Here is a 25,329-nt window from a genome sequence, read left to right on the forward strand (position 1 = left end):
AAAAAATGTCATAGTATAGTAAGGCATAAAAACGTGAAAAAACGACATAGTATAGTAAGGCTAAAAACGTCATAGTATAGTAAGGCATAAAAATGCAAAAAAACATCATAGTATAGTAAGGCATAAAAACGTGAAAAAACGTCATAGTATAGTAAGGCATTAAAACGTGAAAAAAAGACATAGTACAGTAAGGCATAAAAACGTGAAAAAACAACATAGTTTAGTAAGGTATAAAAACGTGAAAAAACGACATAGTATAGTAAGGCATAAAAACGTGAAAAAACGACATAGTATAGTAAGGCATAAAAACGTCAAAAAACGACATAGTATAGTAAGGCATAAAAACGTGAAAAAACGACATAGTATAGTAAGGCATAAAAACGTCAAAAAACGTCATAGTACAGTGAGGCATAAAGATGCAAAAAAACATCATAGTATAGTAGGGCTAAAAACGTCATAGTATAGTAAGGCTAAAAATGTCATAGTATAGTTAGGCATAAAAACGTGAAAAAACGACATAGTATAGTAAGGCTAAAAACGTCATAGTATAGTAAGGCATAAAAATGCAAAAAAACATCATAGTATAGTAAGGCTAAAAACGTCATAGTATAGTAAGGCATAAAAACGTGAAAAAACGTCATAGTATAGTAAGGCATAAAAACGTGAAAAAACGTCATAGTATAGTAAGGCATAAAAACGTGAAAAAAAGACATAGTATAGTAAGGCATAAAGATGCAAAAAAAACATCATAGTATAGTAAGGCTAAAAACGTCATAGTATAGTAAGGCATAAAAATGCAAAAAAACATCATAGTATAGTAAGGCTAAAAACGTCATAGTATAGTAAGGCATAAAAACGTGAAAAAACGTCATAGTATAGTAAGGCATAAAAACGTGAAAAAACGTCATAGTATAGTAAGGCATAAAAACGTGAAAAAAAGACATAGTATAGTAAGGCATAAAAACGTGAAAAAATGACATAGTATAGTAAGGCATAAAGATGCAAAAAAACATCATAGTATAGTAGGGCTAAAAACGTCATAGTATAGTAAGGCATAAAAACGTGAAAAAACGACATAGTATAGTAAGGCATAAAAATGCGGAAAAAACGTCATAGTACAGTAAGGCATTAAAACGTGAAAAAACGACATAGTATAGTAAGGCATAAAAACGTCAAAAAACGACATAGTATAGTAAGGCATAAAAACATGAAAAAACGTCATAGTATAGTAGTCAAAAAACGTCATAGTATAGTAAGGCATAAAAACATGAAAAAAAGACATAGTATAGTAAGGCATAAAAACATGAAAAAACGACATCGTATAGTAAGGCATAAAAATGCGAAAAAACGACATAGTATAGTAAGGCATAAAAACATGAAAAAACGTTAGAGTATAGTAAGGCATAAAAACATGAAAAAACGTCATAGTATAGTAAGGCATAAAAACGTGAAAAAACGACAGTTTAGTAAGGCATAAAAACGTGAAAAAACGACATAGTATAGTAAGGCATAAAAATGTCAAAAAACGACATAGTACAGTAAGGCATAAAAATGCAAAAAAACATCATAGTATAGTAAGGCATAAAAATGCAAAAAAACATCATAGTATAGTAAGGCTAAAAACGTCATAGTATAGTAAGGCAAAAAACGTCATAGTATAGTAAGGCATAAAAACGTGAAAAAACGACATAGTATAGTAAGGCATAAAAATGCGGAAAAAACGTCACAGTACAGTAAGGCATAAAAATGCGGAAAAAACGTCATAGTATAGTAATGCAAAATACGTCATAGTATAGTAAGGCATAAAAACGTGAAAAAACGACATAGTATAGTAAGGCATAAAAACGTCATAGTATAGTAAGGCTAAAAACGTCATAGTATAGTAAGGCATTAAAACGTGAAAAAACGACATAGTATAGTAAGGCATAAAAACATGAAAAAACGTCATAGTATAGTAATGCAAAAAATGTCATAGTATAGTAAGGCATAAAAACGTGAAAAAACGACATAGTATAGTAAGGCATAAAAACGTCATAGTATAGTAAGGCTAAAAACGTCATAGTATAGTAAGGCATTAAAACGTGAAAAAACGACATAGTATAGTAAGGCATAAAAACATGAAAAAACGTCATAGTATAGTAAGGCAAAAAACGTCATAGTATAGTAAGGCATAAAAACATGAAAAAACGTCATAGTATAGTAAGGCATAAAAACGTGAAAAAAAGACATAGTATAGTAAGGCATAAAAACGTGAAAAAACGACATAGTATAGTAAGGCATAAAAACGTGAAAAAACGACATAGTATAGTAAGGCATAAAAATGCGGAAAAACGACATAGTATAGTAAGGCATAAAAACGTGAAAAAACGACATAGTATAGTAAGGCATAAAAATGCAGAAAAAACGTCACAGTACAGTAAGGCATAAAAATGCGGAAAAACGACATAGTATAGTAAGGCATAAAAACATGAAAAAACGTCACAGTATAGTAAAGCTTAAAAATGCGGAAAAAACGTCATAGTATAGTAATGCAAAATACGTCATAGTATAGTAAGGCATAAAAACGTCAGTATAGTAAAGCATAAAAATTTGAAAAAACGACATAGTATAGTAAGGCATAAAAACATGAAAAAACGTCATAGTATAGTAAGGCAAAAAACGTCATAGTATAGTAAGGCATAAAAATGCGGAAAAAATGTCATCGTATAGTAAGGCATAAAAATGCGGAAAAAACGTCATAGTATAGTAAGGCATAAAAATGCGGAAAAAATGTCATAGTATAGTAAGGCAAAAAACGTCATAGTATAGTAAGGCATAAAAATGTCAAAAAACGACATAGTATAGTAAAGCATAAAAATGCGGAAAAAACGTCATAGTATAGTAAGACATAAAAACATGAAAAAACGTCATAGTATAGTAAGGCATAAAAACATGAAAAAACGTCATAGTATAGTAAGGCATAAAAACGTCAAAAAACGACATAGTATAGTAAGGCATAAAAACGTCAAAAAACGACCTAGTATAGTAAGGCATAAAAACATGAAAAAACGTCATAGTATAGTAAGGCATAAAAACGTGAAAAAAATGTCATAGTATAGTAAGGCATAAAAACATGAAAAAACGTCATAGTATAGTAAGGCATAAAAATGCGGAAAAAATGTCATAGTATAGTAAGGTATAAAAACATGAAAAAACGTCATAGTATAGTAAGGCATAAAAATGCGGAAAAAATGTCATAGTATAGTAAGGTATAAAATGTCATAATATTGTAAGGCATCATTTTTTTTTTTTTTTTTATAGAGGGGAGCAGGGGGCTGCAGATCCCACCATTTCCAGGTGTTAAGGTAACTATAGCTTGTTAAAAACACTGACAACTTCTGCTGTGTGTTCTATGGAATTATATGTCTAGCTAGCACATTAGCATTCTTCTTCTAATCAGAAGCTAGCATGCTTTTATGCTCTGGACCACTCATTATTCCAGGGGACTCTGTCCTGTCCCGGAGGTCATTCCAGATGCCTCCACGTCTGAAAATAAACTTTATGGTTTATAGAAACACTGGAGAATGTTTCATGCTTTAGGCATAAAATGCACAACACCTTCCATATACAGGCTTATCTGCTGCACTATTAATGCTGTGATTCTTTAGCTTTAGCAGAGACAAGCTAGCATATTATCATATCATCATATACATATATATATATATACATATCATATGTTTAACAACATTCACATCCACTTTGAATTGTGTTTCTGGCCACCTAAGGAATATGAAATCCAATATTAACTCTCCTTTTGATTCTGTTATGCTATGAGAACAATGAGAGCGAACTAAAACAGTAAAGTCTTGGGCCGTAAAAATGCTTCACAGAGCTGAGAGGGTCGTCGTGACAAGCGACACCTCTCACATTACACAGGCATTTGATACGTTGTTATCAGAAAAACTGGATTATAGCGGCTTTAAATTGTTGTTAGTGTGGGTTCATGCAGCTCTACATCGTCCCTTCATATCCTGAGGTGTTGTCAGTGTCACACTAAAGATGAATAAGGCTGAGTAATCCACAGCCTTCCCAGCAGCAGAACACTGGACATGCTGAGATAGCCAGTCCTGTACGTGTCTATGTGCACAGAAGAGTTACCACCAGAGCAATTTCCACCCTTGCAGATGAGTCAGGTGTGGATATAACGTGTGTGTGTGTATGTGTGTGTGTGTGTGTGTGTGAGTGTGAATCTGCTGACCACAGGACAGTCTGCCGCCACCGCAGCTGAGTCAAGTGAGAGTGTGGTTGAAGCGCTGTCTTGCTGAGTCAAATCTGTGATCTTTATCGTTCCAACAACAGGAAGAGGCATTGCCTTATGATGTGCAAGAGATAGCACTCCTGGTTCACACTTGTACTTTTATACTAAAAGCGCTCTGAGGTTGCAACAGAGTGTGAAACCTGTAATCCAGGCAGTGTGTCATCTGAAGGTCAACCAACTCTAAATTTCCCAACCCGAGAAAAATGAGCACTTCTCTCCTCTCAATCACTTTAACTGTACATGAAGCAGCTTCACCAGAATAAGACTGCAGCAACTTAGCTGAAAAAACCCATCACTTTCATTTAATGGATACACATCTGTCAATGCTAACTGGGTTTTTAATATCATTAGAGCATGGAAGGACTGTGTAATATGATTTTTCCTCTGGTATTGATCATATTTGCCGGTGAAGCTGCAGCTGAGTGGATGATAACCAGCGAGCTGATCAATTACCCACTGGGTCCAATTTACTGCTGCACCTCCACTCCTCTCACTGGTTAACAAGACAGCATTTGGATATGACAAATCGAGTGTAAAGCCTGCCAAAACAGTTCTGAGAGTGCAGCAAGTGCCTGAATAGGTGTGCATGCATGTGTGTTTGTCTTTGTGTTTGAGCGCTACTCAATGGGAAGTGAGTTTATCCAGCAGAGCAGAAATCACCTCTGAGTGTTATCTGTGTGGAAGTGTGAGAAACAGAGTCACATTCAGTCACCAGCATGTGTGTGTGTGTGTATTTGTGCTGGTGTGCACATTTATGATTAAGCTCACAGCTCTGTGTATGTGTGTGTGTAGATTTCTCACAGTCAAGGTCAGACATGAGAAAGGCCCACATGGGAGCAGCCCCGTGTTGGCTAAGTGCCCTCTCAGTGTAAATGGATCCACACTATCGTGCCGCCTCTTACTTGATGGATTTGATCCACTCCTCCTTTTCCTCTGGCGTGGGGGCCGATATCCTGTACACTACGTGGTTGCCCTCAACGACCCGCCCGTCCGCCTCCGTCTTGCAGGCTTTGATCACCTGACCTTTGTGGTTGGGGTTGTAGAGCTCAAAGCAGTTCTGGGAAGAGATCAGGAGGCATGCAAACGATAAGTATGGTGCAAAATAAATAACGTCTCTGAGAAAATATAAGTTGTCATTTTTTTTTGTTTTCACTTTATGTTGTCTGTGTGACTTTAGATGACAGTGGATTTATATGGAGTAGACAGTGTCTGGAGTTGCTCCTTACAGGTTTTCTGGGCTCGTCCACCTCTCTGATACTCAGGTTCTCCAGAGGAATGATCCCACGAGGCTCTTTATCCTGGAGACACACACACACACACACACACACACACACACACAGAGACATTCAGCATTCAGAAAGCAAATGTCCCTTTACCACCATCTAAGATGAGGACCAGAACGAGGACAATATATAGCGGCAGTGAGGAATGAGCAATGACATTTAAAGTTACGACTTGCAACAGCTACAAATAAGAAAACAAAAATATTAAAATATAAACTTTTTTGATGCTACATGTAGCATCTTTAATTTGCACTGCAGCGAAGGTAAGTATTTTAACTATAATCTTTACATTAAATTGAGCCTGACAGCGTCAAAGTAAAATAAATCAAGGTGGTGATTAAAGCACACTGGAGGTTTTTATTCATCCTGGTCAAGTAGGGGACAGCACCCAAGGGACGCGTAACCCTACACTCTCCATCCTCCAGCGACTGCTATTGTGTCTGCGGGGCCAGATGTGAAGTAAGTGTGTGTGTGTGTGTGTGTGTGTGTGTGTGTGTGTGTGTGTGTGTGTGTGTGTGTGTGTGTGTGTGTGTGTGTGTGTGCGTGCTGGGGCGGGGTGGGGGGAGACCTTGAGGAACAGCCCCATGTCCTGCTTGTCATCTTCCTACTAATGAGGGGGCACAGCAGGGGGAGGAAATGCTTGGGGACGGCTTCTCACAGCTGGCTGCGTGTGTGTGCCTCTTTGAATGTGTACCCCACTGCAGATTGTGTGTGTGTGTGCTGAGGGATTGGTGCATGTGGGTGTGTGTTAGGGATGCTCGGTTGCTGGGGTGAAGCGCGGGGTGACTCTCGCAGCGGGTTGGGGGAGGCTCTTGGCTTACGGCGTAGCAGGGGCCAGATGTGTGCCACAGACTTTGCAGATGTTTCCCATGATGCCTCATGTTAATTGCTAGAGTGAGGTTCATTTAGGTCAAAGGGGCTACATCTGTTAAATAGCAGAGCTGGAAGGCAAAGACCTCTGCCTCTGTTTTTAACTCTAACTGTGTGTGTGTGTGTGTGTGTGCGTGTGTGTGTGTGTGTGTGTGTGTGTGTGTGTGTGTGTGTGTGAGTGAGTGAGAGAGACAATGATTACATGTGCTCTTAATTTCTTAAGTTTCTTCCTTACTTACGTTCCTGTTGCACTTTATCTATCTATAGTACATTTATTTACATCAGCTGTTTCACACACTTAGCTGCGCTTCATTAGACCAATATCAGAGTAAATATTTTAAAATGTGCTGTACAATTTGTACAATTTATTGGCCAGATGTGATGACTTCCTTGAGACTTGTAATCACCGTGAGTTAGCCAAGCAACTAGTGGATACTCCAGGAAGTCTCCACTCACGGGCTGGAAGCAGTTGAGCACATACAGAAACCCTCCATTCAACCACAAACTATAAGATCTTCCCCATTAAAATACGTGTTTTATGTCGGCAAGCTGCAAAAACAGCTGTCATGTGCATGTGATACACAAACACACATCTGCCTACTTACTGTTGTGTATTCAAAGTAGTAGAGGCAGTTGTCGGTCAGAATGAACCACCTTCTCTTCCACGTCTTCACCCGGCCGCCTGCAGAGAGAAACAAACAGCGTTTGATTTCAAACTGAAGTGGTGATAGTGTTTGTGCACGTAAAGGTTAACCTTCGGGAGACCTCAGCTCCACGTGCCACATCTGGTTCTGATCAACATGTCTCTGCATTATTAGGCTCAATCAGAGGCTGGATACTCCCTCCACCAACCGCTCCCAGTCCCCAGAGATAGTTGCCTGAGGCTCGGCAGGAGAGCGGTGGGGTGGGGGTAGGAATAGTCTAGAGAGATTTCTTTATAAGAAACAAAAACTCTCCATCTGCCTTAATCTTCAGATAAACGTGGATTATTGGGATTATTGGATTTTCTGTTTATTACACCATTGGTGATGCAATGAACAATTTACCTATGTAATCAAAAAAACAGAATGTGGCTGATGTCAATGTACAGTCTGCAATATGTGCGCCATAATAACATGTTTGCTGACTTTACAGAACAAGCAGAAAGCCGCTGTTACTGATGTAATCAATATGTAATGTGCACCTGACCCAGATTTTCATTCTATACTGCTGTACAGAGTAAAATCCGACATCTACGGTGTATTATTTATGAGCAATATTTACTTGCACATGCAACCACTACATTTTTCTCACTCAGCTGGAATGAGCATGTAAGATATAGTCGCCTCTTGTCGGGCAAATGTGGGTATATGTTTTATTCTGCTACGGTCAACCATAAGGCGGCCTGGAGAGCTCTTTATCCCCCTCAGCCATATGTTTCGTTTCATCCTCAAAACCTGACATTTGTTATGTCTTTCTACTGCACGACCTTCTAATGCAGATTTATCATTCCGCTGTTTGTTTATGACACTCCAGAGAGGGAGTGCAAATAGATGTGGGAAGGTTCAAAATTATGCATAAATGTGAGGGAGTAGAAAGTCCCACACTTGTCTATTTTTATTATTAGTATTATTGAATCAGATAAAAATATTTCCCATGAGAGTAATTTAGTTATTAAATAAATATGAAGTTCTAAAAGGCAAGACAGACACAATATTTTACAATGATTGGCCATGTATCTAATATAAATGTGGATTAGATGATAAGTTTATCAGTTTACATGCTGAATACTTTTTGCTTTTGCTTTTCTCCCACATCCGTCTTTGTCTCTTTGCTTTTGTCTCAGAGAACAAGCATGGCTTCACTCTGACAATTTACTTACAACATGAACAGATGACTAACAGAGTGCTCAGTCTTTGGGACCCCTCCACAGCTCACAGGCATTCTGAAATATTTTCTAAGAACGTCTAAATGACCGATTTTTATTGTCATGCTGGATGATGATGGACTCAGGCATAGCGACGGGCTCGATCTGGGTTAACAGTGTAGGTGTTATGAGAGCTTATGGAGCTTCACAGCCTCAGCAGTGCAGCTGTATGTCATATCGAAAATCTTCCCCTCATTAATCAGGGGCTCCTCTGGTGGAGCTAAAATTAGTAGTGTAGAATTCACTAATGGGGAAAAACTGAATCTAAAATGATCTGGCAAGTGCAGCTAGTGGAATAGAGAGCATAAGCGAAAGAGAGAGGGGGGGGGGGGGGGGGGGGGGGGGGGATCCGTGAAGCAGCAGTGGGAGGTATGGAGGCCTGTAGGGCAGGAACAGAGGGACAAAAATGAGAAAGGGGCAAAGGTCTCCTTTATTTCACTGCATGATCGGTCACGCAGCGGCACATTTGCATTCCCACAGCGCGGATTCAAGCAGCACCATTCACTAAAGCTCGAGCATGACTGCATGTTCTGGCAGATAGCTACACAGGAGCTGTGTGACGCACAGGGCCGTCTTTAATGGTACAAAGCATGAGGGGACCTGCTCAGCTGACCCCTGAAAGTGACATGCGTCAGAGCAATGCATGTTAACGTTACATGGAGAAAAGTCCAAAGTCTGCAGCAGTGTCTAAGAATTTGATTTAGTCCTTTGGTTGACTTGTTGGCGCTTTAAAAGCTAATGTCATATTAATAAGAAAAAGTACGGCATATTGGGAAATATGCTTTTAAGTTTTCTTGTTGAGAATTAGCTGAAAATCAGATCCGTACAGTACAGTGGGTTTTCTTAGCATAGCAAAAAGACTGGAAACAGGGAAGTAGCTTCTCCGACTACAAGTTCCCCCCGTTTTCATCTTTGTGCTAAGCTAAACTAACTGGCTGCTTGTTGATCTTCTCAGCTAACTCTCAGTAAGAAAGCAAATACAGGTATTTCCACCAATGTCAAACTCTTCCTTCAAATATCCAGTTCGAATCTGTTATCTTGACCAATGTGAAACTGAACTTGAAGGTGAGCACCCATAAATACACAAGGTCAAAGTTGATCCATCCATTTAATGTTCATGTCAACTTTTGATTCCAAAAGGCTTAAACAATCTAGACTCACCTGATCACCAGTGATTGTGATCTATCATTACATTAGTCTTTTCATTTTATCTGCAAAAAACATGTTGCTTATTTGTGCATGGCTCTGACATACATGACATGGTATGTTTTGGGGATGTGGTGAGTGGCACAGAGGTTTGATGAGGTGAGCAGTTATCTTTCATGCCCAGGCTTCTTTTTATGCTAAATTAGCGCTGTGTGTGTGCACCAACTGAGACGAGCCCTCAGCGTCATCCAGCCTCCTCCAGAGCCACAAGAAGAACGCAGCCAGTCCCCATGCAAAATGATGAGAGAGATCATTGACCTCCAACTCGCCTTTCCTTTGAATGAGATAACCCATCACCTCACAATGCCATCACTTTTTTTGCCCAGTAACAGCTCTGATACAACAAGCCAATTACATGAGGCGGCTAGCATGTTCAGGGGCCCGGTGTGCTAAGGAGATAATGGCAGCCAATGCCAGTGTGAGGACACTCTGTGATGAACTGGGTGGATGGAGGAGGAAGGAGCGTTACCTACCTCCTAATACAGAGATTTAAGAAGGAACAGCCATCACAGAACAGAATGAAAGAACAAAACACAGGGCGAAAGGGTGAAAGGTTAGAGAGGGAGTGAGGAACAAAAAACACACAAGGACACAGAAAGACAGCAAGCGCAAAATTCACAATGACAGACAGACGGAGACGGAGAGAGAGAGAGAGAGAGAGAGAGAGAGAGAGAGAGAGAGATCACAAAAAGGAGCAAGGAGAGACAATATGAGACGGAACGAGAGGAGGAGAGGTCATGTGATGTAGGACGAAGAGAGAAAAGACACTTTGCAGTTGCGTCACAAATTTTCTAGCAAGATATCAGGCGCCATTATGAAGGTGGACAGTTTCCTGGGCGAAAATGGGCAGAAATCATGAGCTGACTAAAAAAAAGTTCTTTTTAAAGTCACTATTAGCATTACAAGTCTGTAATGTTCCTGTTTGTGGCAGTTAGTGAATGGATTCATAGTTTGATGAGAGTCAGCTCTGTTGAATGATTGGCCAGCTAATCAGCCAGTAGGGGTCTGAGTGGTCGCAGCGGGAAAATGAACAACAAACACAAAAGTCATTTAAAATGCCAAGATGTGTCATAAATTCTCTCAATATTTGATTGTGGAGCTGAAAACACATCTGGCATTGACCAAAGAAACGGCACAAACTCATGCATCACAGTTCACAAAAAACTTCATTTGCAAATTTACTGAGAACAAATTCATTGATTGCAGAAGTTCCAGTCAAAATTTTCCAAAATGAATTTCTTCTAAAAATGTTGCTGTTGTAAACGCTGGTGTAATCGAGCCCTTAATGCTTAGAAAAGTTCAATTTCAGGCTTTTCCAGGTGAAACTGGCGTTAGCATCAGCTCATGATAACGGTCAGGATATAACCTGCATCTTTTCCTGTTGGTAAAAATGTAGCACAAACAGTGACTTAATGTTTAAATCTAATAAAACTGAAAAAGTTAAGTAAGTTAATCAGGTATTTGTTGCTGCCCAAGAGCCATCGCCCTTCATCATGGCCACCTGGAAGCTCATCGTACACAAGTCACACACAAACAAACACACTCCACCAGGGAAACGAAGGTCACTGCTCATCAAACTGACGTTGAGACCCTCGTGACTTAAAGCAACAATATAATCAAGGTTCCTTTTTGCAACTCTGAATGCACATACCAAGCTTCAAGAGCCAGCCTTCTCTGTCGGGGTTGAAGAATGTGTGCGTCAGATCGTTCCCATCATCCTCTGGGATTTTGAAGGGCTCGTTTTTGATGCTGTCGTAAAGGTTCTGCAGACAGGGGAGGAAAACTATTAATCATATGGGGAAACAGCGGAGGAAATGCCTGAGTCGTATGGAGTGAGTGTGACAGAACGGTCACAGAGATCAGTCATCACACACACAAACACACAATTGTAGACAAATCCTAACCCTGAGCAGCTCCTCTGGCAGATCTCCTCCTTCATTAATGCCTCTGTTCATGGAGATAAAGCGCTCCACGGGGGGTTTGTCTCTGACGTTTGGGTTGTGTAGGCTGGTGTTCAGCATGATGATAGCAAACGACAGCACGTAGCAGGTGTCTGAGAGCAACAGGGAGGGAAACAAAAGGGTTAGGAAAGTGTAGATCCTGCCACAGAGACCCCGTTTACACACAGTATTAATGATCTATATAAGAATAAATCTGTAAATCTAAATCTTTGTTTACCAAATATATGGTGGTATGGCACAAATTTAACATACAATGCAGAAAAATGTAACATTGGAGCAAGTAATAACAGACAATGAAACAGGCTTCACACCAAGATCAAAAAGAGGAGAAAACTAACATCTAGTTTTATTCTTTGTTTTACTCGTACATCTTTGGAGGCCTATTTTTTTAACATAATTTTACATTTGTACTGCATTTGAAAAATTCTCTATGTTCGCTTGTGTGTGTGTGTGTGTGTGTGTGTGTGTGTGTGTGTATGTGTGTGTGTGTGTGTGTGTGTGTGTGTGTGTGTGTGTGTGTGAGAGAGAGAGAGAGAGGGGTGCAGGGTTGTAGTCTCTCTGCTGTGTGTTAATGTTCAGACTCACACGGCCCAGTGGCTGCCTGTAAATGAATCATTCATTCCACTCTGTCTGTCTCCTCACACTGACACACTTTGGTGCTGGCTGTCCTGCGCTGCTTATTGTCTGCCTGCACACATTCTTTATAAAGGACAAAAAAAAAAAAAAAAAACACACACACACACACACACACACACTGGAGCTTTGCACACAGCGTGCACTATGGGCCAGGAGTTGCTGGTAAGAGCAAGAGGAGTGTCAGTGTATTGAAAGAACCGGTCATGATGAAGCACTGAGGGAAATGTGCTGCTCATGACCCTGGTAATTACAGATCTGTGATACTTTTATAGGCTCGGTGTGGGGTAACTACCACACACATGGTCCTGTGCTGATGCTCTGCCCTGCGCGCACACACACACACACGCACGCACGCACGCACGCACGCACACACACACACACACACACACACACACACACACACACACACACACACACACACACACACACACACACACACACACACACACACACACAGCCTATATGCAGATTATGGGATGACTGAATGCACTTCGTGTCATTGTGGAGGCTTTTATGCTGGAAACATTAAATCTTATATTTCTATAATACCTAAAAATAACACCCTGTTTGTAGCTTAACCACCATACATCCCGATCTCATAGCATCTGAATTTGCTCAACCTCGTCCCTAAGCAGGTAATAGATTACCTGAAGATCACCAAAAGTCTGGAGTATCCCTTCACACTGTAAAATGTCTTGAACACACAATAAGGTTGCTCTAAAACCTTTTTAATTATGTACTAACTGTTGTAGTTGTCGGCTTTGTTTATCATAAGTATCACTTAGCCAGGTTGAGTCTTCCTGAATAATGAATCTCCCTTGTTTGTTGCCGGTTGTTTTCTCTGAACTCATCTGCTGCAGTGAACTGGAAACTGTAATCTGGTTAATCCTCACTGAACATTAGATACAGTAAATTATGGTTTAATGATTGAAATGCATTAAAAAAAAAAAAACAGGTCATCGTATTATAAACCCTCAGGCAGTGTTTCTGTCGGCATGTTAGGCCGGACTGTTTGTCACTGCACGGATTTGGATTTCACACATTGCTCAGTGACAAACTGAAGCCCAGCTCTCAACCAGGAGTACGCACCACAGGTACTCCAGCTGTTGCCAGGGGGAACGTGGAAAGATTAACTCCACTAATTTGAAAAAAAATGTTACAATTTGTTTGAAAAAGAAAAAGAATCAGTCACCAACACTGTATGAGAGTATCAAAAATAGGCAGCAAGAAAGTCTAAACAGTTATAAGTAATGTGTTAATGGATGAAGTAAGTTAAAGTAATAGTTAGCTGAAAGTAATTGATAAATAAAAAACTGTTGATATTAGCTAAATGTAGTGGATAAATAATGTAACCGATGGTTCAAAAGTAATGGGAAAGTGGTTGAAATAGCTAAAAGGACTGGATACACAGTTGTAATAGTTTAGTAAAATGATGATAATTTGTGGAAATATCTATAAATAAGCATAAACTGATTCGAATAGTTAGCAAAAAAGTAATGGATAAATACAAACTTTACCAGCCTGACCTAAAAAATTTAATTGTATAAATGAAAGAAAGAAACAAATCACTAATAATGTTGATTTTTATATAAACAATAAAAAAAAAATTCCATTTAAATCAATTGAAATGAAGACAGGAAGTGTTGATGAAGAGATACTGGCCTTCATATCTGAGAGGCCTCTGGGGGTGAGTGTGGGGGGGAAGTGTGGGGGTGAGTGTGGGGGGGAAGTGTGGGGGTGAGTGTGGGGGGGGAGTGTGGGGGTGAGTGTGGGGGTGAGTGTGGGGGTTTAAACTGCAGTAACTTGCTGTGTGTCTGACCTGTTGACTGGAAGACTCCGGGGTTGCACTGGCAGTACCGTGAGGCAAACGCTTCCATCATTCGGTCGATCTTCTGGGCTTCACCTGGCAAACGGAAACTCCACAAGAACTGCCTACAGAGAGAAGGAGAAGAGGGTCTTGATTTGCGATGCCGCAGGGAGTGAGGGGGGGTGGGGGGGTGGTGCACATGATGTTAATCACTCAGCTGACCGTAGTGCTTGGACGAGGTTGAGATCTGCAAACTCGTGCAGCTCCACAAAAGCCTGCAGCACCTTGATGTTGAAATCATCCCTGGTGGAGAAAAAGAAAAAGGAGAAAAATCTGATTTCCATTATTGTTCTAACCTCTAGCCATTTTTGAAAACTATCCAAGATACCTCTGAACACAATGCGAACCCAGAAGACCGGGTGGAGGAAAAACATATTTCCTTCATGAAAGCATTTCTCAACCTGAATTTTTTTTTCCCAGCATTCCTGTCATGTTTGTGGCCTTATTCATGCCGGATGCTGAGCAGGTCTGCAAGCAATTTAAACAGCTGGCCAGTGTTGAATGTTTCTCCTCCCCGAGGGGGCGAAACGGTGCGTTTGACTGATGAAAAACAGCTAAAACAAAACTTACAAAAGGTTCTTTTTCTCTCAGAGGTTTGTTTGACCATCAGAGGGGTTTCTGAGGAAGAATCAAAAGCCGCTCTCTGGCTGCGGTCACCGCTTCTCTGATCATGTTTGTTGTACATCAGGGTCCATGATCCTGTATTGTTTTGTATTGTGTATTGTTCCAATGAAACCAGGAATTTTCAGACTTAGTGTTTTATGTTTTTTGTCCAAAGACGCAGTGGAAAGGTTGAGAGGAGTACAGAGAGTTCTGGCTTACAAGAAACAAACAACAAAGTTGCATTGCAATAACAATCTTGGATTATTTGGAGGATGAAGTTTTTTTTCTGACTGTATTGTACCTTATACGCCTGTCTGCAGCCTAGTAAAACAAATCCTGTCCCGTGAGTCTGACATAGGTTATTGCTATAGGTACAGTTATTACAAAGAAACTCGGAAGTGGCCTGCTGTTTGGAAAGGTGAAATTAAAATTAAAGATAAATATAAACACGCCACAGTGAGTGTTTTGTATGTGACAAACGAAGCTGAATTATACAAGAACAATAAAAAGTGCTGCCAAACAAAAACTGTCTGCTAGTGTAATTTAAGAGTCAGTCGCCCACTCAGCCTGCACCATCTCCCAATATCTCTCCTCCTTCCAGCTGTTTTTATCTTCCAGTCTCCACCTCCTTTCCATGTGTCCCCCACTTGCACCCCCCACCAAACCCCCCCACCCCCACCCCATCTATCTCTCTGCTCAGCATGTAACGATAGGTTCCTGTTCCTTGCATAAGCTTAATTAGTGATAATTACTGAGTGTAAACCCTGAGCCTGTGTTTAGTGTGATTTCCACTGGGTAGGTGGCCTCTTTGATGATCCTGCATGAATAAAGCCTATTGCCAACGAGAGGAGTCCACAGAGCCCCCCCCCCCCCCCGCCGTTCTCCCCAACCTTCATGTGAGCCTCATTCAGAGCGTGTCTGTGTGTTACTGCATTGTTTCAGCTACTGTCTGACTGCAGTTGTTCAGCTGATGCACCATCAGCACCTGTAACTAAGTGAATACAGACTGTGGTTGATGTGATTTCCTGCTTGGATTAAGAATGGAGTGGATCATCCATTCTGATCCACACCCTTTTTAAAAAATGTTGTACTGCAGCTTTTTTTTTTATAAGACCAATACAAAGCTTTAACACTGAGTTTGTGACCAAAACAAAGCTTCCTTTCTACCTCCCACAATCTGAAATAAACTCTCCTAACTTTAACCGTTAAACTGTCTGAACGCTCATATTACCACCACTCAGCTAACTGGTTTAATCCATACGGCTGAATTTATTCATTTAGAGGCTTATGACAGACCCTAACGATGTGTTGCGATCAACAAATATCCAGGCATCTACGACGGACTATGATTCTTTTTTGCTAAAGGAGGTTTTCAGAATGAGTAAGTTTCAAAGAGAAATCTAAAAGATTACAAAAACACCTCGGCGACATCAAATGCATCACTTCCTGTTCAAGACAAGAGTTTCTAGTGTACAAGACCTAATGTGCAGTATCACACTACAGAAGAACTGATTACAGGTTGAATGGTTGCAGTGTGTTTTATCAACTGACGATAATGAGGAGCAAAATGAACGTGCTGTTTATGTAAAAATAGCACTGATGATTACTTTAAATACCATATCTTCTGTAAATTATGAGCAATTGATGATTTTCTCTGGGATATGTGTTGTGTGTAATTAATTTAATCCTCTTTTATTTAGCTCAGTTTAGTTGGTGTTGCCCTCTGAACACTAAACCTTTGATGTTCTTGCATGTTCAGCTCCCCTTTTCCTGGTTTTGATTCAGTGTACTTTGTTCGTCATATCGTGTGTTTGACTATCTAATCTCACCTTCAGATAACACCATCTATCTCAATGGTCTTCTGCAGGAATCCCCTTCTTCTTCATTACCCAGCAGTCTGGCCACAGATCTGAGGAGCCCTTTTATTACCAGTTATAAGTCCACATGGGTGGACTATGACAAGACACCCACACTGCCTCAAAGATTCATGTTGAGGAGGAGGGGTGGGGTGGTGGGGTGGGTCAATCATGTTCTCCCTCTTTCGTCAATAAATCCAGCCCATAATATCCTTCTCTAATCACGGAGGGGGCATAAATCCCATGTAAGCAGGGCTTTCTCCCTCAGCCTGACTGATGCTCTGTCTTACCGCTCGCCTAAGTAGTCTCCGATGACGGTCTTGTTGAGACCCTCGCCTTTGTAGAGGAACTGGGCGATGTCTTCGGGAGTGTGCTGAAGGAGGTCGTTCTCCAGCAGGAACTGGATTCCCTGGAGACAAAAGAGGAGAAAAACAGGACGGCTGTTCATCTCGATCAACTACAGATGGATGGAAAATAAAAGGATTTCTTTGATGAGAATTGATTCATTTCATTTCATCGAAAGGCCACAGAGACACTGGAGCCCGTGAGGCTGGTACAGGACTCAAAAACAAAAGCAATACCTTCTTTGGATCCATGTTGAATTTCTTCCTGCCCATGGCGATCTGTTTGTTTCTCTGGGATGTTTTACTGGAACACAAATACATAAATGTCCAGCTTTAAATAGGTGACTCCACATTCTCACCCTAAAAAAAAAAAAAAACACTGAAAACAACAGGATAGTCAAGTACCTGAATGTTAAACACAACAATTACACTTTATTTATAGTTACAACTGGGGAGATTATTTCCTGCCACATCTGTTCTACTCATTATATGCTTGTATGTTCATGCTTGCATCTAATCTGAAAGACATATGCACATGGAGACAAATAAAAACCCCCACTGTGCACAGACTAACCCAAATATGTGTGTGTGTGTGTGTGTGCGTGTGTGTGTGTGTGTGTGTGTGTGTGTGTGTGTGTGTGTGTGTGTGTGTGTGTGTGTGTGTAATGCAGGTGGGTGATTAAGTGACAGATGAGAAGACAAAGTAGGAATGACAAACAGCACACACTGTGGACACACAATGAATCACTACGGAGAACAGGCCTGATTGATTTATACTGGCAGATATTGACTGTCACTGTGAGGCCGAACCCTCACATGTCACCGTCACGTTGTTCGCATTTCGTTGACCAATCGGTGTACATAGTCAAATTTATCTAAACACACAACCAAGCTGAGTCTTCCAGATAAATTCACATCCTTCCCAGGTATTTCCACTTTATTCACATCCAACTTACAGTTTATCATTCAAAACAAAAAGCACATGCAACATGCAAATGTCAAACCCAGCTGAGATAGAGGCAATGAGTCAACTAAGAGCCAGAAGTCCACTGGCTGCTATTGATGGCTGAAGGTACAATTTAATGTTCTACATAAAAATTATTTTCAAAAGATGGTAATATGTTTTTGATTCAGCATCTTTAATAAACTTAAAAACATCTTTGATCTGAATATATGTGAAAATATTCAAATTCACAATTAATTTGGATCCGTAAAATTGATTCTCTCCCTATTTTCAAATCCCACGTCAAAACACGTTTCATCTTCAAACGTTCTCTATTCTGTTTAACTGCAACAGTTTAATCATATTTATTTTCATGCAATTACATTTATTCTAATTTATTTTGTATTTTATGCCTTGTACTTGCATTTTATCTTTTACTGTGTGTTGTAAGGTGTCCTTGAGTGCCTTGACAGGCGACTATAAATAAAATGTATTATTATTATTTATTATTATTATTAATATAACAGCTCGACCCTATTCTATCTTCACCAAGCTTTCAATGTTCAGTTTTTGTCGACGCTGCCATAGAGATGTTCGTTGAATGACATGTTTTAGTGTTGAGGTCACAGATAGTCATGTTGTTGTCCTGGACTCCATTATGTTGAGAGGTGTTTTTGATATTCTGATATTTAGATTATTCCCTTTTAATATGATTAATTGAGTTTACACATCTCCAACCATATGTTAACAAAACCTTAAAATTATAAGCTTCATAAAGGTTGAGTTTATAGCAGAGCGGTTATAATGGATTATAGATTGTACAATCTAGTACAAGCCACAAAGCGCATAGAAATACTTGATGAATGCTGTAGACATCTTACACTGTACGCAAACTACCGACTTACCTTTCTCCGACGCACGTCAGCTGCTCGATCTCCGTCATGACCTCTGCTATCTCAAACTTCAACCTCTGAGAGAAGAGAGTGAGACAAAGCAGGATAAAGCACAGAGGAGCGTTACAGTGTGCGACTGTGCGCAGTCGAATATCATCATCACTTTTTTTCCCCAGCAAATTGGGAGTGCAAAGATATACTGCTGGGGCAATTTGCATCATGCAAATAGACCTACAGTGCTGCAGTAGATAGGCAAAGAGAATTAAAAAGGTCAAAGATTAAAACTAAATTTAAAAGAAATTATAAATGTATAAAGTGTATTGCCAAAATAATTTGCTTTCCCAGCTCCTACAATACAGTATCTGCTCATATGCACCTCAGTATCATACACACCTCAATATCATCGAGCAGCTCTCTCTTCCTGCGTCGGATGTTTGACAGCTCATCCCGCTCCTCCAGGGACAGATCCTCAGGAACTGAAACACACGATGCAGAAAACACAGCAGACCTTCACACTCATTTCTACACAGCTCACATCCCTCTCCCCAACAGCTCTCCTTGCTCCCTGCACAACAGGAAAAAGGGCAAAGATCACAGGAGCAAAGACGAAGGGAAACAGAAGTATTGAGCCCTAAATCCAATCTAGTGGCTACAAGTTCTTAAGTTCATGAGTTCACAGCAGAGATGGATTCATCCTTCCACACACACAGTGAAGTAACAGGAGCTGCCGCTACCGCATCGACTGTTTTCACCTTGTTCTGCCGGAGCAACGCATATCAGGCGCCTGCATGTTCGTCTTAATTAACTAGAGAGAGGAGGCGAAGGATCTTAATTATTCCACTTGAAAGTGTTTTACCCCTTCCCTCCTTCTCCATTTGGCTCAGGGGGAATTCTATTAATAAAACCAATCCAGATTAAGTTTTCGTTCATTACATGTGAATTTGGTAATTTAACACGGCCTACAACCCTGATTCCCCCGGCCGTGAGGCTTTTACAGCTCCGGGCAAAAAACTGAGCAAGAAGGGAGGATGACTCGCTTTATACTCGCTGCTCCTCACCATCTTTCACTCTCCGCCTTTTGTCTCTGTCTCAATCTTGTTTTTTAATCTCTACTCCTCTCTCTCTCTCTGTTTCATTCCCTCCACACACACACACACACACACACACACACACACTTTATTTCTCAATTTTTCCATCTTTCTGACGCACAGAGAGCCCGTGCAATCTCGCTTCATTAAGCCAGCTTAGAGGCAGAAAACGCATATCTCTCAACGGGAAAACAGCACGTCTAATATCACAGCTTCAGCTTTGTGCCTACATGTTGCTAAAGGAGATACACACACACATATATATATATATAAAAACCTCACTTGTTATTTTCCATTGTAGGCAGGAGTCTGCGCCAATTAAAGTGAAAAAAGGTCAGTGGGCTTATAAGAGGAAGCATTCAGCCCACTTTTAATTCGACAGCCTATAAAAGAGTTGAGGGGAGCCGAGTGTTGTTATGGATGGCATTCAAATTAACAATGAGAGAAAAGGCACTTCCTGACCTGCTTATGTAATTCTGAAGCACCGTGATGAGGGTCAGGTAAACAGCAGGAGAAACAGCTGAGGGATTTCCTTTGTGGGCCATGTTTTTAATAGAGAACAGAGGGGGGTATAAAGTATGAAAATAAAGACGTTAATTAGCGTTGCTAACCTCTGGCTAAATCACAGCACTTCAGCAATACAACTGTGAGTGCTGCGAATGAGGCTTTAAAGCCAATTAGTGCTCCTAAAAAGTTTCCAGACTGCTACACAATTCTTTAATCTTTTACTTGAGGAATATTTTCTGATTATTTTTTTTTGGTCTACATGCAATGAAATTAGGAAGGAGCAGTAACCTGGGAGAAAGACGTGTTGCTGCGCTGGGGTGTCTCCCTGCAGTCTTTACGCTAAACTAAGCTAACTAGCTGCTGACTGAAGCTTCATAAGTAACAGACGCATATGAGAACAGTATCAATCTTCTCATCTAACTCTCAGCAAGAGATAAAATAAGGGTAATTCCAAAAATGTGGCACTACCCGCTGAGGGCATTAAAAGTAAATGTCAAAATTTTTGACTCAGATCCACCCGGTCACATTTTGACAAAGCCTGGACAGTTGATGCATTTTATCTAAAAAGACAAAAGTGATTGGCCTGAGGAGACACTGTAATTAAAAAGGTCAAGAATTCAAACTTCAAAAGGTTGTTACTGCCACAACACTGCTCCAGTTTTGATAAAACTAAGAGATGACACATCATGGTACTAAATGGCTCAAGATTTAAGCACACAACTTTTCAATACTGTCATGAATTGGTGTAACAGAGATAACACACACATCGGACTATATTTATTCGATCAAAAGAAAATTAACAAGCAACAATTTTGATAATCTATATTTAAGATAAGTAAATGTATCTAGTATTACAGTAGATTTATGACTAAATACCTGACATCCTCATGCTGATTAGCATATAATAGCATGTTAACACACTAAACTAAGGTAAACATGCTCAACAATTGATCTGCTAAACATCGAATTGTTAATACTGTGAGCATGTTAGCATCCTGGGTGGGTGGGTGTTTTTTTTTGCAAAAAATAAATCAGGATTTTGATCAATACTGAAAAAAATCATTAGCTAACTTACAGCCATAATATTAGGATTCTGTTTTGAAGTAATTTGCCCAGAGGAAGATAATGTGCACACAGCAGACAGCTTCATGTTTTCCATTTGCCTGAGGCCTTGCATTAGCTAATGGAGATATCCACTGGCTGCGACAGTGTGCATGATTACAATCTTCATTCATTACTAATCTAATGAAAAGCAGAGGATGCACACTTTAATAAAAGCCCACCACCATTATCCTCCAATCCAGGCCTCTCTTACTAGATCTGGAGTATGTTTTTCAAACTACACTGCGGTGGAAAATCTTGTTTAGTGTTGGGGGGCTCTTCCACAGAGGTGGTCCACCAATTACATTATTAACACACTTCCCCCTGTGACCCTCTATGACTGATTCAGGAAATTAGTTTAGTGTCTTCAGCAAGCACAGAGGGAGTCATGGGGCCAGAGTTTGTCACTACTTTCAAACCAAACGCAGCCACGCTTGAATGATAATCTACTAAAATCAATTATGGTGTGAGTCATTGCTTCATAGCAAACAGAAGACCCAGGGTAGGATAATGGGGTAGCTGCAGTTGGTGAAGCGCTGATTTAAATGGAGCTAAATGTGCAGGAAACTCGACTTGAAACACATTTTAATCTCTCTGTGACTTCTAAGAGAGATCTAGTGTATGAGAGCTCAGAAATCCAGTGTGTTGAGCTGTGGGTTGAGAGGGTCCAAAGGGTTTAAACTCCAACATGTGCACCAAAGAACAAGAGGTTCCAGTAATTTCCCCCCTAAAAACAAAATCCCTCAAAATCTACTTTTAGGAGTAAATCCCCTGCTGCTCTTCACACCCAAAACTAACAACTGTCCCTGACCACCCACTGAAACCAGAGGCTTTAATGGCATTTAAACTAATGCAGGGATACTTTGGCGCACACACACCATCACCAGTCTCCATCAGTTTCATAACTTTTACAATGTTTATTTTGGGCGCAAACATTAGAAGCCCCCTCATAAGACTGGACACAGAGAAGGATATTATTCAACAGGCCATTCAAGGACTTCCCTACAACCAGCAAGGTCCTCGGAGCACATGGAGCTCGGAGTGAAAATCCCACGCTCACTTAACACTGGCTGCAGTCCCAGTTTTCGCTGACTCGTGTGTGTGAGAGAGGATTTGTCCAGATCCACTGGCTTTAAACTAGCGACTTTACCTACTGTAATGTCTTTTAAAGTGGATGAGCTTTAAAAAAAAAAAAAAGATAACCCTGTTACCCCGCTTGGCACTGCACCACAATGGGACACATGCAAGGAAGTAGGAAGGCCGGGGGAAAGTTGCTCTGGACCCAGACTGTAATCTGAAGCCCGCCACCCTCAATCCCTCTAACTGTAGACGAAGACATGAATTACAGCCGGGGTCATACATACATACAGACAGACGCGTGGATAGAAATGCACATGAGCACATACACACAAAGGCCAGCTGGCGTTAATCCCACGCATTCGCCCTCCCCGCCGCTCTTTAAGCCCAACGCGGGTCTGTTAGAGCAGAAGTGTGATGTATAACATCATATACACAGATGTTCCCGCCGACCAGCCGCTGCCTGACGTTAACCTACTTTGCCTCCGTGATGCGGGATAAAATAACGTGACAGTAAGTGTAGCAGCAGATAGTCTGGTGAGGCTGTCGGCACAAAGGCCAATGTGAGGGGGAAGAGGTTGTGATACAGAGGGTGAAAGGTCGCGCACACACACACAGGCGTCTACATGCATGTGTAAAAAGCACGCTGCTATGTGGCAATAAGCAGCAGGTATTTAGCAAGACAAAGACATTTCCAAGGCCGAGTTCATCATGATAAATCGCTCTTCATAAGGTTCTTATTTTATTTCCTTCAAACTGCTGTCGAAAACTATTATTTTAATGACTGACTGATCTGCCAATTAATCCCTTCGATTAATTGATTTACTGTTCAATCTAGAAAATGTCAGAAAACATTTTTTTTGTCCAATCCACAGTCCAAAACCAGAAGATATTTAATTTACTATTCAGCTTCAAAATTTCAGAAACTAAACAATATCTCACTGTTTTTACTTGAAAGATTCTTTATATTAAACGATCATCAACAAACGTTGCCCATTTTCGTTGTGTAGATTAAATATTTCCATTAAGATTGTATGAATATGTGATAAATGTGTCTGATGTGGTACCTGTGCCTGTGAAAATGTGCATTATCACAGCGCACCTTGCTGCAGCCTGTTCAGTAATCATTTAGTAACGACAGTCCTGCTGCCCTCTGCGTGAGAGGACACATTTATGGAGCTAATATGGCTTCTAGTTTTTAACTACCGCTGGGGTCACAGGGAGAATCTGGGGCTCGGGGAGCTGAAGAGCCCTCATGCTGATTGCTCTGGTTAATCTGCAGTTTTGTGGAGGGACCTCCTGCTGTGAGTGCGTGGCTGCCTAGGAGGTGGTCTGCACACCATGTCCTCCTTATATGACACATCTGCTCAGCATCAGCACTATGTCAATATTTGATTCAATGAACACTGCCAGTAGGATCTGAGGGGCTTCCACGGCCATATGCTGGAGGCCAAAGTAACTATAATCTGATGATTTGATCAGCCTGAGAATGAATTAGATGGATGCTGTTTCTTCTGGCATCCGGGCAGGATGAGGGGCTTTCACAAGCGGAGTGGGGTCCAAGTCGCTCACTGTTCCCTCATTGCGAGACATCTCAGATGATTGTCCAGGTTTTCGACACAATTTATGGGGAAACTATGAAAAACCTCCAGGTAAAATATCCTTCACTTTCATTCTGTCAAGGGGCAAAAATATCTAATAGTTTATTGCTATCTACATCTAGTTCACATTCCCTTCAATCACTCCAACATCCAGACTGTACAATGTATAACTGTATGTTTGCTGCTTTTGTGGCGTTACATATTCGGAGCAATTATTTAACAAATTAAACTAGATACAAATAAACTGTGTATAACTTTTAGCTTTAGCTTTGCATCAAATTTGCCACAGGTTTCTTGGCTTCTTCTTCTTTTCACCAAGTAGGAGGAGGATGACGTGAATGGTTTTTCCTTTGCGGGTGACTTGTAATTACAGTCTAAACAATATGACGTGAGCGTTAGCCACATTAGCGATTGTGGCTATGAGAATGTCATTCAGTTGGTTGTTTTTTAGCATGCTAGCGTACTAAACTAAGATGATGAACATGGTAAACATTATACATCTCAAACATTAGTAAGCATTGTCATTACTAGCTTTGTTTGTATGCTCATATCACCATTGTGTGTAAGTGCAACCTCATGTTGCTGTTAGCATGGCTGTATACACTCAGTCTTGTTTTAGCATGTCTGAGCTTTTATCCTTGTAAAATTAAAATATCACAGGCTCAGCCTAGCTGTGAATTAACCCAGTAAACAAAGATGGATGTGACAATACATTTTGAAAGGCAACATATCCGAGGGATTATTTCCTGACAGACACCTCTGCTGTTTCCTGTGGGTGTCAGGTGATTGACAGGAAGCCGAATGAATGTAACGCTTTATCTGATATGAACACGCTCACCTCCATTATTGTGATAGATATCTAGCTTGGGAGCAATTTTGAAATCTGTAGGCTTGGGTGCTTTTCATTCTACACACAACAAAGAACGAGAGCAAATACGTTTTGATATCTCCAAACATGCTGACAACGTGCAGACACCGGCAGAAAAAGGGGAGAGGAGGAGGAGGGGTCGGCCCTGTGTCGGATGACTGGCACTAACTTCAAACCGCTCAGTGAGCCGCTGTGCGTCGGCCTCCAGTCTGCTTGTCCAGGATGTTCCTGTGATGGTTGTGCGTCTGCCTGCAAAAACACTGACTTTGGCGGACCACCACGATCCCATTCACAATAAGACCAGAGTAACCTTTGATCAAAACAACAGCTATCGAAACCACCCACAAAGTTCAGGCCACTGGTCTCTCTTGGCAGTTCACTGCAGATCCTTGTAGATGGATCATGTTAAATATCAACCTGTC

At 40.7% G+C, this 25,329-nt stretch overlaps 1 protein-coding gene across 2 annotated transcripts in view; it reads right to left on the reverse strand.

The window, feature by feature from the left end:
* LOC130161921 (cytohesin-3-like) overlaps window positions 1–25,329 on the reverse strand; it is a 40,114-nt gene that overhangs the window by 2,760 nt on the left and 12,025 nt on the right. For both annotated transcript variants that reach the window (XM_056365317.1, XM_056365316.1), the window contains exons 4-14: window positions 19,059–19,141; window positions 18,678–18,742; window positions 17,067–17,133; window positions 16,776–16,894; window positions 14,189–14,269; window positions 13,979–14,091; window positions 11,467–11,615; window positions 11,214–11,325; window positions 7,056–7,132; window positions 5,524–5,595; window positions 5,200–5,354 (exon numbers count right to left, since the gene is read on the reverse strand). In XM_056365317.1, the coding sequence (XP_056221292.1) occupies window positions 5,200–5,354; window positions 5,524–5,595; window positions 7,056–7,132; window positions 11,214–11,325; window positions 11,467–11,615; window positions 13,979–14,091; window positions 14,189–14,269; window positions 16,776–16,894; window positions 17,067–17,133; window positions 18,678–18,742; window positions 19,059–19,141 (1,093 nt within the window). The remainder of the gene's footprint in view (window positions 1–5,199; window positions 5,355–5,523; window positions 5,596–7,055; window positions 7,133–11,213; window positions 11,326–11,466; window positions 11,616–13,978; window positions 14,092–14,188; window positions 14,270–16,775; window positions 16,895–17,066; window positions 17,134–18,677; window positions 18,743–19,058; window positions 19,142–25,329) is intronic.

Source organism: Seriola aureovittata, chromosome 21 (assembly GCF_021018895.1).
Source record: "Seriola aureovittata isolate HTS-2021-v1 ecotype China chromosome 21, ASM2101889v1, whole genome shotgun sequence".
In the NCBI taxonomy this organism is placed as follows: domain Eukaryota; kingdom Metazoa; phylum Chordata; class Actinopteri; order Carangiformes; family Carangidae; genus Seriola; species Seriola aureovittata.